General features: G+C 35.7%; 1 protein-coding gene across 5 annotated transcripts in view; it reads right to left on the reverse strand.

Annotated features, from left to right (window-relative positions):
- Window positions 1–16,873, reverse strand: part of LRP1B (LDL receptor related protein 1B) — a 634,192-nt gene that overhangs the window by 145,032 nt on the left and 472,287 nt on the right. For all 5 annotated transcript variants that reach the window (XM_030951951.1, XM_030951950.1, XM_030951947.1 and 2 more), the window contains exons 33-37: window positions 8,757–8,897; window positions 7,893–8,018; window positions 6,621–6,752; window positions 2,942–3,076; window positions 1,403–1,532 (exon numbers count right to left, since the gene is read on the reverse strand). In XM_030951951.1, the coding sequence (XP_030807811.1) occupies window positions 1,403–1,532; window positions 2,942–3,076; window positions 6,621–6,752; window positions 7,893–8,018; window positions 8,757–8,897 (664 nt within the window). The remainder of the gene's footprint in view (window positions 1–1,402; window positions 1,533–2,941; window positions 3,077–6,620; window positions 6,753–7,892; window positions 8,019–8,756; window positions 8,898–16,873) is intronic.

Raw genomic sequence — 16,873 nt, forward strand, 5'->3', positions numbered from 1 at the left:
GACTAGGAAACAGAACAGCAATGTGAGTTAAATTAAGAATATTTTGAGGAATGCCAAAATAGGCAGTATTAATCATCTGAATTTTAAGTCACCACATAATTTTAATGCAATTTTAACCAGATCATTAACAGCACCACTAAACAACTGAAATTGCTTTCAGGCATCTGGTCAGAGGTCAGAGAATTATTTGAGACATTCTAAATAGGTATGAACTGAATGTTGACCACAGGAAAGCAGACATTCATTATACCCAAATATTCCTTAAACCAACCCATAATTATCAGGTTAAATAAATCTAAAATTCTCCAAATAAAATCATAAACAGCTGCCAAAAATTATTATATGAATAAATATACTTGATGAGGGACAAAGTCACCCTTTTGTAGGGCTACACGTTCCTCACTTTTTCCTCAGTGACAATAAATAATGTCACCAACCAGCTGAATGCTGCCTGCTTCCCATCTTGGCATAACTGGCAGATTCAACGAGCTCTAACAACTGTTATTTTCTTCTCTATTCTTACAGCCGTCAACTCCAGCTTCCAGACAAATGCAGAATGTGAAGTCAGGGCAAGGGGAGGGAAGAACACCTTTGAAAGTTTTACCTCAAAAAGGGGAAGAGATTTAACAATAATGCAAAGGGCAAAAAGGCCTTAATCTTGGCACAGAAAGGCAGCCCTGTACTTCCTTAGCAAAACACTGCTATGCTTCTCCTGGAGGAACTGAGTGGAGACATCTCAGTTATCACAATATTATAAAACAAATGAAGATTTCCTTCCTTTGTAGAAGATACACTGTTCTACCAGACACATAAAACAGTAGTCTGTGGTCCTCTAATTCTCCTTAAGTAGCCTAAACAACCCCCATGCCATGGGCAGGGACACCTTCCACTAGGCCAGGTTACTCAGAGCCCCATCCAGCCTGGCCTGGAACAACTCCAGGGATGGGGATTCCACAAGGAATTCTGGAGGTGGAAGGGGATGGTACATTCCCTATTTCTGTCAGTGCTGCAGGGTAATCCCTGCCCTCAAAAATCAGCAGGGTGAATACAGATGTCACTTTTGCCAGCTGTTACTCTCCAATTCACAACCTTCATCTCACATGACTTTCAGCCACCCTGGCCACTCCCTGGTTGTTGCACTGGGATGTCACATGATCCTGGAATTTATAACTACCAAGGATTACACTGCTCTGGGATTCCATCATGAAGACCTTCATCAGCTGACATGACTTCCTTGGATTTGCTGGGCACTTCAGACTGAAGCATGCTTCCAAGCAACGCCTAACCTTCCAGTGAAACGGTTTCCTTAGAAAACCGAAACCATTTTGCAGAAAACTTACAGAATGTTCTGACTAGAGAGAGCGAGGCAAAAGCTCTGTGTACGTTAGGAATAACATGTTACCCTTTCTCTGGGTGTACCGCGATAGAGCGAGGCTGGTCCAGCCCCTGGGAGATCACCACGTAGCGGAAGGAGCCGTTCAGCCGCGCCACCTCGATCAGGTTGAAGCCATGGTCTGTCCAGTATATGTTACCTGGAAAAAATACCCTGAAGTCACTGCTTGAAGGAAAAGCTACTTGAAAACTACTACTTAAATCTCAGGACTTTAGCTGGTCAGAGTGACCCCGAGAGACGTTAGAAAGTCTCTTTTCCCAGCCCAGCGGTTGAAGAAGGAGTCAGAACTCTTCATTTCTCTGTCTCAAGGTTGTTTATTGTTTCTTATCTATAAAATTTTTTCTCCTGACCTGCCCAGGTCTGTTCAGCAGGTCGGACAGAGGCACTTTGCCTGCCCCCGGGGCAGTGTTATGTCTTTATACTAAAAACTACGTGTACAATATTTACAATTACTTTCCAATACCTATCACCCATGTTAGACAGTGAGCTTCTACTCTAAACCAATCTGTTAAGTGCCAACATCACAGCAGAAGATAGAGGCCAAGAAGAAGAAGGGGAAAGGCTGGACACACCCAGATCCCTCCATCTTGCCCCCTGAACCCCCATTCTAAAAAACAAAAAAAATCTATTTTTCACCACATGACAAACTAATTATTATTCTACTTATACTTTTGTGACTTGCAGACCCTCATATAAGGTTGGTTTTGCTCCATGGGTCATAATCAAAACCACAGGCATCTTGGGTTCTGTGCCAGGGTCTCTGAGCCCCCTGGCAGGGGTCTTGGCCATCCTGGACAGCCAGAGGAATGTCCTGAATTCCGACACTTAAACAGATTACTTCTGCTTAAGTCAGAACGAGAAACTAATTGCTATATTTTCATTCACTTAGACGTTATATTTGTAATTTATAGTATTAGCCAGCCTATATATGTTTTATATATCATATATATATATAATTATACATATATTATATATATATAAGTAATTTTCAGACATTTACAATACTAGAAATTAGAGCTGAAAGGAATCAAAGTTATTTAACCTTGGGCTGAAGAGGCAAGCCTGTACTCTCAGAAATGATGACAAGTGTTGCAGTAAGGTAGAAAAATCATAATGGCTTCATAAAATTAAGCCTGCTGTCCTGGAATCAGTGGCTGGCCTTGTGAAAGCTAGCATTTTGCAAGTTCCCACGTGAAAGCAATCCTGTTGTGAGCAATTCATTAGTATAACAATCTATTCCTGGGTAAAAAACAGCTCGCACCTATATAAACTGGTTTTGCACCCTTAGATAGAAAAATGAAAACCACCTTTCACAAACAACTTCCATGCAGGTATGGAAGAGAGTTTGAGCGACCAATCAATACAGAGTAACAACTTGTTACTAAGCTAGAAAAGTAATTGGCAAAAAAACTACCAACCAATTGGAGTCCCATACGAGGTCTGTAAAACTGTCAAAAAAGGAGTTCTGTGAATAAAGACAAGGCCTTTTTCCACCATGAAGTGATTTATTCCCCATGCAGACCCATCCTGGAGCAGGCTCACACCTACCTGCTATCCAGTCCACTGCAATGCCTTCAACTCTCCCCAGACCATTTGTGACAATGTCTTCTTTCCAGGTTTGGTCTCGCTTAGCTCTGCTGATCTTGTTGAAACCCATGTCTGTCCAATAGATTGTATCATTTCCTATAAAACACATGCCAATGATTCTCAGATTAATTCACTTCCTTCAGTCCAAGTTGCTGCATTAGCAACTGTAAATATTGCTACTTATAGCTTGAACATGTGTTAAGTATCAAAATTATCAGCTTTAATTCCTCATACCTTTGCCTTTTCTTGAATTTTGTTTAAAATAATTCTGTTGGAATTCTAGGCTGTTTAGTACAGCAGATGTAGCACAATAGGGCTATGACAGGAAGCTACTACCTCTGTTAAAAATCACAATAAATATGCTGTATTTACCTTTTCCCTAATGGAATAAATGCTTCAAAAATCATGGCATTTTGCTTGTCACCATTCCAAAATATTCAGGAGTCTGAAAAGCTACAGTGTAAAACTGCTTATACAGACTTTTCCTTCAGTAATCAGACACATTGAATTTTAACAGTGTAAGGAAAAAAAATTAACTAGGGAAATAAAAAGTGACATTTGACAGTGATATGCTGAGAAAAGAATAAAAAAATATATTCCATCCACAAGTCAGTTTTTTTATTTTAAATGTCCTGACAAGCTTCCACTAACAGTCTTTTTGTTTGGTGTTTCAAGACATCTCAGCTGCCTTTCCAGCCTTTCTGCTGCAGTGATTGTCCCTAAAGTGGAAAAAAAGGGACAACTTGACCATTTAAACTCAACTGCCAGATGGAGAATTTGAGGCAGCTCAAGCACAGAAACAAACTCTCTTCTGTGGCACATAATAACCTCAAAAAAGAGGTGGGGCAAACGAAGTGAGAATGTCTCTTGAGCAGAATTGTGTCTATTTTCACTGGCAAGGTTCTGTAAATAAGCTGCAAACAACATTCTGCTTGTAAAGTAATGAGCTGATGACCTCCTGAGTTGCGAGATATTAAATAATATTTGTTCCTTCATTATTTTTCTCATACATTGTAAATCTGCTTTTAATTCTGTAATAGTGGGAGTGTATTTATAGAATATATATTTCTAGATACAGCATAGAAATGTTACCTATATAAATAAACACAAATATTTCATATCTACGTATTTACACATGTATCTATATATATATGTGTGTGTGTGAATATTTGTGTAGATTGATAGATATATTTATAAAATAAGATGGTTATTTGTGACCAAACAATATTGGTATGCTCAAGAATCTTACCCCACCTCCAATTAAACAAATGACAATTCTAACTTTGAGTAGTCAAAACAAATATGAGAATCGTGCATTTTGCTACTTATTTGCTAATTAGAATTTACTTAGAAGTATCAAAACACAGAGAGAAAAAAGATGCATACATCTTCTAGATTATTCATCTCTGCAAAAACATTGTCATTAGACTTTTAATTATGATGTGCTGTTCTACTAGCATATGTTAAGACATTTTATCCACTTTGCATACCTAAATTACTGAGATAACAGCAAAATCTGGGAATCCTTCATGATTAAGAGTGAAATGAAAGGACCACTCACTAAATGGAAAACAAAAACACAATATGAAATCTGAAAACTACCTCCACTTGCTTTCTGTGTTACATTTGATATATGTAGGTTTTAGAAATGAATTTATACAATTGAATGTAAGGCACCAAAATGAGAAAAACAGATGTTTTTGAAGATGAAATGCAGTTGAAAGCTGTAACATTTTTATAACACACTATCCCCTTGTGATTTCACTGCTGCACACCATTTACATTTGTCTTTGCAATGCATTTGTCACTGCCTATTCTAGTCATGTTCCCTGTGCTGTGACTTCATCAAGCCAAGTGGGAGAACCTCACTTAATTTCATCCAGCCTCAAATTTCATTTTTTTCCAAAAAGTCAAAGATCTCATTCTTCCAAAATATTAATTTGATATTTATTAGTTAAGTCCACATAAACCTCTCTAAATTAGGAGCTAACATATCATATGACTATTGTAAAAAAAAATCCCAAATTAAAAAACATGAGATGCAAACCAGCTAATAAAACCAATAAAAGTCAATACTATATTGTTATTTTAAATTGAAAATGTCAAATTTTAATCTTCTGTGTTAGACATAATGATTTTGTAAAGTTTTCATAATTTAAATTTAAAAAAATAAAATCCCTAGAAAACCCTAAAGCCTAGAGATTGCATTGTCTTAGAAGTCTCTGTCATGAATATGTGTGGTCGCCACTTCTCTCTCTCCTGACTTTCCAGGAATAGATTAAATCTCTGTAACAGTCTTTTCCATCTCAGGTATGTGTACAAAGGTTCTGGCTTTTAAGTGATTTTTATGTCTCTGGAGACTATAACTGAGCTATACCCATGATGTGAGAAAAGCTCTGAACATCAGCTGCCACTGATTTGAAAGTAAAATATCCAACTATTAATGCTGCAAAATATTGAGAGAACTTGAAATTTTGCTACCCAGAGATGCAAGAGCATCAGTGAAGAAGCAGGTCATGAAAAAGTGAAGATCTAATGAATCTAACTTCCAACCTGATCAAAAAAGTTTAGTGATATTTGTGTGATGAAGTAGTCCAACAGAGCCAACAGAAATAGGTCTGATTTCAATACCAAGGCAAATAGTAACATACAATTAAGAAAAAAAATTAGGATCTCTCAATGCTGAATTCTCAGGCAGAATCTATGTCAAAATAAAAAACAATAGAGCATGGCAAAATAATTGTATGCTGCAAGAGGGCAATGTCTGTATTTATATAACACATGTAACTTATAATTTTATTTCTAGACTATCAGTTTGGAAACTCAATGGGCAACAAAATGAGTCTGGAAGGAAGGCTGATGGGTTAAAAATACAGAGACACAGGATAATTTCCAGGTCACTACTTGGCCACAGATTATTTATTTTCCAAAAAGTAATCCAAACTTGCTAACATGTTTGAAGATATCCAAACACCATCACCATCCAGTCACTTACAGGATCTGAGCTTTAATTTTTTTCCCATCTTTTTTCACATGCATGCAAAATTGTAACCTCCTAACTTCACAGGAAGTTTGTGAGGCTGTGTAAATTAAAAACTATTTCTGTGTATACAGTGGAAAGGTGTGTAGTGTACTCCAGGGGGAAATGCTCCTTCAGGCTGTCAGAGCTCCTTCCAGAAGGAAGGGAGAGATCCAGAATTGGCTTGTGCCCTGCAGGAATGCAGCTGAGCTGGGCTGGACAGGGAGAAAACCATCCCACTCAGCTGTCAAAGCCACCTGCTAGGTACAACAGCACCCAGCACTAAGAAAATTCCATGGAAACAGTGTCATATAAAAAGAAAAAGAAAAAGAAGCCTTTTTACACTTTCTCTAAAACCACCAGTTTCCTACTCAAGTTCTCAGCGATGACTCTGCCAAAAGAGAGCAGCTGCTGCTGCTGCCAGAGCAATTGGCTGTACACAATATTTCCTATTTACTGTAAATATTAAAGGTAGAGCTCAACTCTGTAACATGATGCAGTTCCAATTCCTTTAAACACAGCTGTAATTTCTTAGAATGTTTGAGAACAAGGGGTTATTTCATTTATGAGAAGAATTTATGATTTTAACCATACATACAAAAGATTATATATTATATTTACCTGCATGGAAGTCTATGCCCACAGCAAATGAAGCCCCAGATATAGGCATTAAAGCATCCATTTTATCATTTGGATCAAGAGGAATTCCTCTAATTCCCTCATGGACAGAGTACATGAGAAATGATTCAATACCTAAGGGCAAAAAAGCATCCAATGAGAGCAATGGGGAAACTTTCCAAATAACCAAGATTAGAGGAGCTAATATACACTAAACATGATTTTCCACAAGTGCTCCACAGTTTTTCAGAGTGACAACTCCAGCTCTTTGAAAATATATCCATGAGTCATTACGGTGCATTTCTAACTAAATTACAAATGTGGTCCCATCAAGAGAAGGGAATCACTGTCTATGTCAATCATCCCTTATAATCAGGTAATTCATTCAATTCATTTAATTACAGCAGAAATTAAAATTAAAATTTAAGAAAAAATTTGGTTTGAATTATGAGAAATTTAAGAATATTTCCAGTGCACATCTGAGCTTTGTGAACATATTCAACAAGAGATAACTTTAAAGAACTTGTGGAAAACAGGAAAGTAAATTGTCTTTTGAGGTACAGGCTTCACCTCATTTCAGTTATACACATTTCCTTTGCAGAAAGAGAGAATTACAGTTTTAGCGATGCATTTTAAATGTCTACTTTTGTGTTAGATTAATCAAATTCCAAATGCACCTATTTCTTTTAAGTAGGAATGAATTCTACTGTGTAGACTTCTTCTACATAGTAATTCTTAGGAATTACTTAATCCTAATTAATAGTCATAAATAATATTAAATTTATAAAACTGTAAGACACCTTGACCATGAAATTGTTTTGCATTATTCAAGCAAAGAGTAAGACTTTGGCTGTGAGCTATGTTCTGACTTCTGCCAACTTAAAAAAGAAAAAGATTTAAGGAAAAAAATTGGCTTTATTTTATATTAAGAGCAATACAATAGGATGAGATACCCAACCATTCACATACTCTAATTTAAAGATAAGTTATAAGACCTTGAACAAATATTTATGAATGATGGTTCATATGGTCTGCTTTTTTGTCTACATAAAAAAAAAATTCGAAGTTACCACAGAACTATTTGTTTTTTGAATAATTTAATGAAAAGCTAAATTTAATTCTGCCCTAACCACTACAGACATTTCTCTGTTACTGTTCAATCAAGCATATTAAGTACAGTTATTTAACTAAAAATGACTAAAGCAAGTTTATTTACTCATTGCAACGTTCCCCTGGAAGTTAAGTTGGTTAAACAAATGCTGCAAGCCATTTTACCTTTGCAGGCCATGCGGTTCTTTTGGAGGTTGTAGCCTACTGTGCACACACAAGTTCTGGTGGTTTCTGATGTTGGCAAACAGAGCTGGGAGCATCCCCCGTTGTTTAACTGGCAGGAATTGCTGCCTATGACATGATAGGAGAAGAGACAAGAGAAACCAAAACCTGAACAATGCCTGAACTGGCTAAAAAATAAGTGTTGTTGTCAATATATTATTATTATTTTCAATTTTTTGTAACCTGTTTGAAAAATTGAGATATGCATAAAATATGTCATCAATTCATATACCTTTCCATGCTTCACTCATGCATTCACTTCTGCAAATTCATGCAGAATTTCAACCCCACATTTCCCCTCAGAACATAAATAATTCTGTTTTCTGAAAAATCTGCCTATTTTAAAGTAAAATCATATGAAAAACCTGAACATTCTATGTTGAGTTAATGATGAAATCTCACTGATATTAGTGTATCTTAATCTAGACCATGAATAAATCATTGGTTATATCCTATTCATTCATCAAATATTATAGTAGCCATGTAATCTTCATGAACAAGCCATTTTTAGTATATTTAAGGCATACTCCAAAGTGATATCACAAATCCATGCTCCAAACTGCCTAATTACTATAATGTTTAAGTAATAGAAAATATATTATAATAAGATTTATAATAGACATTATACACAGTAAATTAAACACATCTCAGAAATTTGAAGCTTCCTGAAGAAAAATGTAAATTCACTAAGATGCTCAAGGAATTAATTGATTACAAGTTATTATTTTCCTCTCATTGGGAGGACCACATGAGAAAAGATACTGTGCACTCTAAAAATTGGTTAAACATCCTTCAAATGTGACTTACCTTGCTGTGTTGCCTTATCATACACTTTCATATGAACCACACCTGCAGTTTTGTTCCTCAGGACAGTTGGGTTTCTTCCATCTTTTTTATTACAGGTGCCAATCTGAGCCAAGTTCTGGTCTGCCCACCAAAGTTTTTTATCTGTAAAATTTAGTTTCAGAAATTAGGAGGATCACTATCAAACTGGATGTGGTTGAGACCTAAGGTGGGAAAAAGCTTTTGAGGTTAATTCTGAGATCATTTTTAAGGGAAATTGCCTAAAGAGGTTATAGAGAAAATCTGAAGGAATTGTGTTATTAAGATTCTGCAGACATGAAAGCAGTTTTCACCAGTTTTACTTTTCTGAGACAACTGCTGATTTAAGGCTACCTGCATAGAAAAATGCCTCATTTTCCATATATATGTGGAAATTCTAGTGTTACCCTAGGGAAGAAATTAATTTTCAAGCAAAGAAAATTGCTTGAAATATTAAACTATGTCTTTTATTAAAAAAAAAGTTGCAATCAGTTACTAAGAAATCCTGAAAAAAATTGAAAAGCAGGCACTGCCTCCCAAAGTTTCAGAAGTACAATTTTAACTGCTTTGATTTCAAGCTCAAACTTCACTGAACTAATGGCTGAAAACTGTAGCCAATCTTGTGATTGTCCCTGTCATAAATTCTCACTCCTTGAGTCCACACAGATGAATGATGAAATGGGCTCAGGACTCTTAATTTCAGATAGAAAAGATAATTACTGTAGAGCAAGCAAAACTTGAACCGAAAACCTTTAAACTTTAGGAACACTGCCTTCCCAACAAATATTGTGTATTAACTTCACTTTTAGTTAATTCCTTTTTCAGTTAAAAGAATTTTTCCTATCCTGCAGTTTTAATATTTAAATAACAAATTTATAGAGCCACACAGTTGAGTGATTTGTGACAGAAAGTGCAGATCTAAAAAATAATTTCCACTGTAGTAACTGTAAAAAGTTACAGAACAAAATGAATTATCTTGGAAAAATCGAAAACATACTCTCCACCAGTATGTAAGACCAGAATTTGTGGAATTAAAAATATTCTAAATATCAAGATTTGGAGACACAAATGGAACTCTCTATTTCAATTTGGATAAATTTAAATAAATCCTATAATTTTATGCATTGACTAATCAGTCTAAAATTGACTGATCCAAAACATCATCATACAATAACGATCAATTAACAGCAGCTTGCATCTAAAGACACTTTTATCAGAAAATCCTTAGAACAAGAAGTGCCTATGTTCTATTTTGATTATGTCAATTATAACAAAAAGACACATGAAAGCTAAAAATATAAAAGTGATGTGTGCTATAATCCATATATGAAATATGGGGATTTGGAGTTGGTTTTTTTCCTGTTAGGTAAGGACCCACAATCCTAAAGATTAGGTGAACTTTTTCAATGAAATGTTTGTATGTGAGGAAGAGTTTTTGTTCCTCACATCCTCTTTGTGACCACAAATCAGAAAAGGCCATTAAATAATTTTGGTTAATTTAATTAAGTTAACCAAATTAAATAATGACTAGTGTTTTGTGCATAGTAACATGAACTTACTGTTTTACGTATCCAAACCCATTTATAAAAAATGCATTGTTTTGTAAGACTGGGGTACAGGAAGAAAGCAAATTACATCTAGTTTTGGTGTTTTCATCCTTTAGTTCAAGTAATCAAACTGGTTTAGTAATTTCTTTAGTATTTTGTGCAAAACCTCAAGTTTGTCTATGGTTTCAACAACCTCCCAAACCTGTCCTTGGCTGACCTGCCTGTCTCCTTAGGAAAAGGAAAGAAACAAAAACTCCAAATAACCAACTTGTCATATTGTTTTACCAAGAGATGAACGCATGGCATGTACTTAATCAAGAAGTTTAATTACCAGTGATTATCTACACCACAAATATTTTCATTTCTCCCTTTTGGGAGTCAAGTACAGACCCGAACCCATTTTTACATGAGCAGCTGAATGTTCTGCCAGGTACCTCTTTTGTTTATTGAGGTACTCAACGAGACCACATCTGTTTCCATGCACAGTTAAGAGTGTCTATAAACAATTTCCATCAATGGTGTCAGACTCGTCAGATCCTGGAGTTGTTCTCCTCTGGTGACAAAAATAACACTTCATAAACTCATTACTAATCCTAAGGCACTCGACTGTGACTGCAGAGGTTCAGGGGTCTCCTATATCCCCTACACCAATATAAAGGACGAATCATAACAATTCACAAGTGAGGTACCACAATATTCTTCAAATTGATTATTTCACCTTCCACTTTCATTCTTGTTAATGTGAAACCGGGATAAACCTTTAAATAAATGTGTAACTTACAAAATCTCGCTGAACTATTGTTTATTCTTCTCTTACATGGAATGGTACACTATGATTTTTAGAAAGAGACGAGGATAGAGTAGGGGGATTTAAATGAGAAAGGTCATACAAATCCTGACCTAGTATAGTTTTAAAAAAGTTAAAAAATACAATAAAATTAAAAAAAAAACCCAAAAAACCAAACCCCACCAATCTAAAAAAACCAAACCAAAATGCCCAAACAAAACAACACACAAATTCTGAAGTACAGACGCCTTGAGGTCAAACCTCTTATGACTACCAGGAACTTGCCACTTATGCCCTAAAACCTAGGAAATAAAAGTTTCAATTCTTCTAGAAACTGCTAGGTGACCAAAAAACACCACTGCAGTCTCAAGTAAAAAAAAAAAAAAAACAAAAAACAAAAAACTAAACCAAAACAATTACACATCTATTTTGACCATAATTCTAACTTAAATTTGGACTATTTCTCTCTGCATTATTAATATTCTGTCAGTAGAAAACTCATCTATGATGTCTAGTATTCAGGATTAACTAATTATTTCTGTATTAACTTTAAAATATAGTAGATGATTTTACAAAAAACCCACTTTCAGTGTAAAGACAACTTGCTTTCACACACAAGGGAAGAAAAATGCTGTTTTGGACCTTTAATCATCAAACTAAAGTGATTTATTTGCTTGATTATGCTAACAAGAATGTTGCTCGATCACTAATTACAACCTTGTTGCTGAAACTGGGTTATAATATGTATTAAAATTGTTGTATTTATCCATTCTGCTGGGTAATTAGCATTAAGCACAGCAACATATTGGGAAACAGCAACTTCGGATGCCAAAAATTGCTACCCTGGCTTTGTGGACAGTCCTTCGGAGACTTCAAGTAGTACTCTGAATGCAAATTTTGATGGGCCATTAGTTTTCATTAATGGTGGTTTGAGTATTTATGGAAGACAACTATGTACTGCACTTAGGGCCGGGCAAATTGCCTAGATATATTTCATATATTAATGCTAACGTAATGAATGGTGTTACGGCAATTAGAAGATTGATGACTTGGAAAATTAAGGTGTGTGTGTTTGAAGTCCCCTGATCTGAGCAGCCCCTTTCACTTTGCAAACAGATCCAGCAAAGTCACAGCACCTGGGCTACTAAGGAAGCATTCCGGTGTTAGTTTTGAAACTTTATATAGGATGAAACAAAAATCAAATGACCAATATATCATCTAATGCACGATGAAAGTAAACGGGGACATGAATATATTTTGGTAATATTAACCCACATTTTCTGTCTAAAATGAAATACTATAATTGTTACTTTCTGTTTTGTTGGCTTGATAATACAACTTGATGGCTATATTTATATACCGTTTTTGTTCAAAAAATGTCCTTCTAATATATGCATACCCATTGAAAAGCTATTATGTATATTTGATTTTGTTGTATTGCTGATTGATTTTTTTTTAATATGAACTTCAACAGAAATAGCACTTACACATAAAATCATTCCCTCTGTGGAGTTACTCTATTTTACACTAAAAAAAGACCAAATGCACAACAAATTATATCCTCATTATACAATCTACATTGTATTCCTATTTTGTAGAGACATGAGCTGAATGTTGTGGTTTTGTGTCAATTGTATTTCTGCGAGGATCTGCTACAAAATCCAATCAAATGCCACCACCAAAACTGCTGACAGAAGCCTTCAGCATCCCTTTCTTCTCAGCTACAGACTTACAGTAACTAATCAATACTTTTCTAGTTTCTCATTCAGAGTCATTTGTCATTCAAGAAACAACACACCAGTTTGGAAACACGTCAGATATTGCTGCGAGCTCCTCTGCAACTCAGATTGTGTGCAATAATGACTCTGCTCCCCAGCCCAGAAATACAGCTCTCACATCAAAGGAAAATCGCTAACCAATCTCAATAACAGTCAATGAATCGTTTTCACTAAGTAACTTGGAAGGCAGGAAATGAGGCTTTATGTAGAATTCCAAATATATCTTTATCATTTGATCCCACTGAAAACACTGGCTATCAGGAAAATGGCTAAAATCAGATATTGAATGGTAGATTAAACTCAACCTTTAAGACAAATATAGAAAGTTTTTTATTATTGTTGAAAAGAATTTTGCTGTAGTGTATAAGACATTCAGAGATTCTTTCACATGGAACATGCTGAATATTAGAACAGGGGATCTATCTGAGATCAGCTTATAATTGTGCCAGCAGCAGGTATTGAAAATTATATAGGGCACAGGGTGCTGTGAATCAGATAAGCTTCTAAATTACTAAAAAAAAAAAATCAGCAGAGGTCTTTGAAGAAAATAAAATGTCAAGTCTACATAGTAAGAGAAGAAAATTGCTATGACCAAATGCAAGACAATAACCAGTGGGAGGTACCAGAAAAAACATTCATGTGGTTTTGAGTGATAGATTAATTAAAAATGGCTGATGTTCCATACACTGACATCTCACGGAGTGAATATGGATTTGAAGAAAAAGTGGTAGGAGTGGGAAAACATGTAGGACTTCATAGATTTACAGCAACTCTTTTGTAATACAGAATGGCAACTGCAAACTTTTTTTTGGCATGGTTAAAGGCATGGAAAAATAGCCATTTTGTACATATCAAATGGAATATTATTTTCATCCCATAAAAATGGGATGAAAATAATATTCCATTTGATATGTACATGTTCAAAAAGATTTAGCAAAAGCAGGCACCAAAAGACTAGGAATTTTGCCTAGCATATTGAAAAAGAAAGATGACTGACACTGCTGAGTAGAAAACCAATAAATGAAAGACCCAAAATACAGAAAGATGTGAATTATATATTGTTTCCATTCCCCTCAAGGATAAACCTGACAGTTACCTTGGCACCAACTTGTTTGCTAGCATTATTTTTGTCTTATCATTACCTTCTATAAGCTTCCACTAAAGAGTGCAATAGTAGGAAAATGTTAAACAGAGCCTGGAAAGGACTAAACAACAGCAAACATCTGAAACAGAAGTGGTAACTTCCAAATGGTTCCAACAGCTAAATTGCAATGCTAAAATAGAGCAATTGGAAGCAATAAAAACAATGTGGAGATTGAGGGGTCTTGCTAAAGGAGAATCCTCATTGCTGGTGAAGCTCTGAGCCACTCCATAAATTGTATTACAAAGCAAACCAAAGACTTTACTGACTTCACTGGCAGTGTCTATTGAGTTCAAATCACAGAACACAACCATGGAGGGCCTAACTGCTTCTGTTTTCCAATACTGAGACAGACAGAATCAAAGATCAAGAAACTTGAGCTGTCAGAACAGCACTGAGATCACCAAGGCAAACCAAAGAAGTCTTGATTGGGCCAGGCCGTGCCCAGTTATTGCCTTTTTTATAGCTCTGAAAAATCTTTGGGAACCTGCAGTGTAAGATACAGCAAAAGCCAGGGAGAACTGTCAGATCTGTGAGTTTTCTGTACAAAACTCTGTCCAGACATGGGATGGAAGGCATTAGCTCTTCACACAGGCTGTGGGATTCTCTTCAGGTGTCTCTGAGGTCATGCTTTCTCACAAGGAGACTGATGGCTAGGGAAGATGCTTCTCAAACAGCTAAAGAAATTTTCAAAATCAACAGCTGAGCTGCTTGAAGAGACATCAGCAGTGTAGTAAGTTTATCAGAAATTCAATTTTGCTGAAGATCCTTCCTCTTTCAGAGCACCTAGCCTTGGCAGGGAATGGGTGCACGGCAGCCAGGGCTACCTCAGACCACATTGCCCATCCCCTCAACCCACTGAGGTGCCCTCCACTGTGTCCTTGTTCCAGCTCCTCAGTCCAGTAAAGGTCCTGCTATCAATAAGTGAACAACTCTGTGACCTAGTGACACAACTGTACAAAGGGAGTTTCAAAATACCAAACTCCATCTCCTTTTTCTGCTCAGTGGAAACATAACCCAACAATATGACAAGATCATGTAGTAAAATATGCCAACAAATAAAATTAATTCTCCCAAACACTGCTTTTAGCTGGGAAGACACTAAATGCAAAAGACAGAATAATGCAAAAGATTATTATATATTAATTCTGAAGATTACAGAACTCTCCAGCACTGAGAAGAAATTAAATTCTACAAAACAGTTAAGGGTTTAGGCACAGGTATCATCTCTCTCTTGAGTCACTGATGAATTCAAATGGTACAAAAAAAGATAGCTCGGTATATTCACAGAGGAGAAATACTTCATTCATGCTTTATTGTGTTTACTGTGTTTCTAGACAAAAGCATTCAAGAAAATTTAGGAATAGGAGCAAAAATGATTCAATAAACATTGCAATTACTGTGATTCACCGGCTTAAACCTCTGATTAAACTTGTAGACAAGCAGATCAGCTGGGGTAGTAAATTTACATACACTATCCCATTAAATCTTTCATTGGAACAGATTAGTCATTCTTCTTTACTTATATATTATTAGTTATGACCATTTATCAATTAGATAAACTCTTATCTTGCTTCGTATGGCATCGGATTTTCTGTTCCGACCCAATTTACACGCACAAAAGCCTGCTTGTAAGAAGCTGATGTGCATCCACTCACTCTTTAGGAAAATAAATGGCATTTATATTACCACAGTGTGTTCCATAATATGGAAACTTACAGGAGAAACGAATGCAGGAACTCTTCATATTTTTCAACCAGCACATACAGTCCTGCTGATAAAACTGTATGTGCTTGTACTTTTCTCCAGCAGATTTTTATGGGGAATCCCACTGCAGTGCCAAGATGCAGTTTAGCACAACCATGACTCTAAAACCCCAAAGCAAAACAAACAGAAAGCCCCAAACTCTTTATAAGTTTTACTCACCATTTTTGAGGAGCGAGAATTGTCATCACCCATAAAAACCAAGCATCCCAAACTATGAGGTACATGTGATAAAACCTATACAGCAAATATTGTTCCATCTCCAGATGTGCAAAAATTCAACTACTTTAATGCACTCTTCTTTACACGGCAGCTGTAAACTCTTTATTCCCTGTCCCAGAGGGATCATCACTGCTGTACCTTCTGTGGATGGCAGGTGAAGACCTGGCACCACCACCAGCTCAGTGACAGCATGAACAAACAAAACACACTTTACACCTCCTGGTAACGACTTCCAACAGCTCCCCAGAGTAAGGGACATTTATCCAGTCTACTTCCAGTCACAATCCAATCAACGAAAAACAATTTGTCCAAATTAACAGTCATGATTCCTTCTGACACCAAACCTGCTCATGGTTATGAATGCACATATGAAAGCATAACATCTCCTGCAGATACTGACAGCATTTAGAGTTCAGTACTGGCCAAATGGGTGTATAATAAATCTAATTGAGTAATCACCACTTTAAATATAACATAATTTACACCATGTGCATAGAAGTAATTAAATCTGATTTAATTTTCACTAGCACGCCATCTACATGTGCGTAATTATTATTTAATTAATCAAATAAAATCTTTCATAGTAAGAAATATAAAAAATAAGAAAATATTAAAAATAGAAGAAAATATAACAGTAATAAGAAAATATAAAAATAGTAAGAAACAAAAATTATAAGAAATATAAAAATTAATAAGAAATATATAAATATTTCATAAAAAGACTGGCAGTTGATAACCCACTCATCTCAACAAAAGTCTGTTCATCAATTGAACTTTTTTTTGAATATCCAAGATAAATACAAGTGATTTTTAAGTGAACCAGAATAGAGGTCAGTAATTTATGGGAAATATGGAAGGCTGTA

This window comes from Camarhynchus parvulus, chromosome 7 (genome assembly GCF_901933205.1).
Source record: "Camarhynchus parvulus chromosome 7, STF_HiC, whole genome shotgun sequence".
Taxonomy (NCBI): Eukaryota; Metazoa; Chordata; class Aves; order Passeriformes; family Thraupidae; genus Camarhynchus; species Camarhynchus parvulus.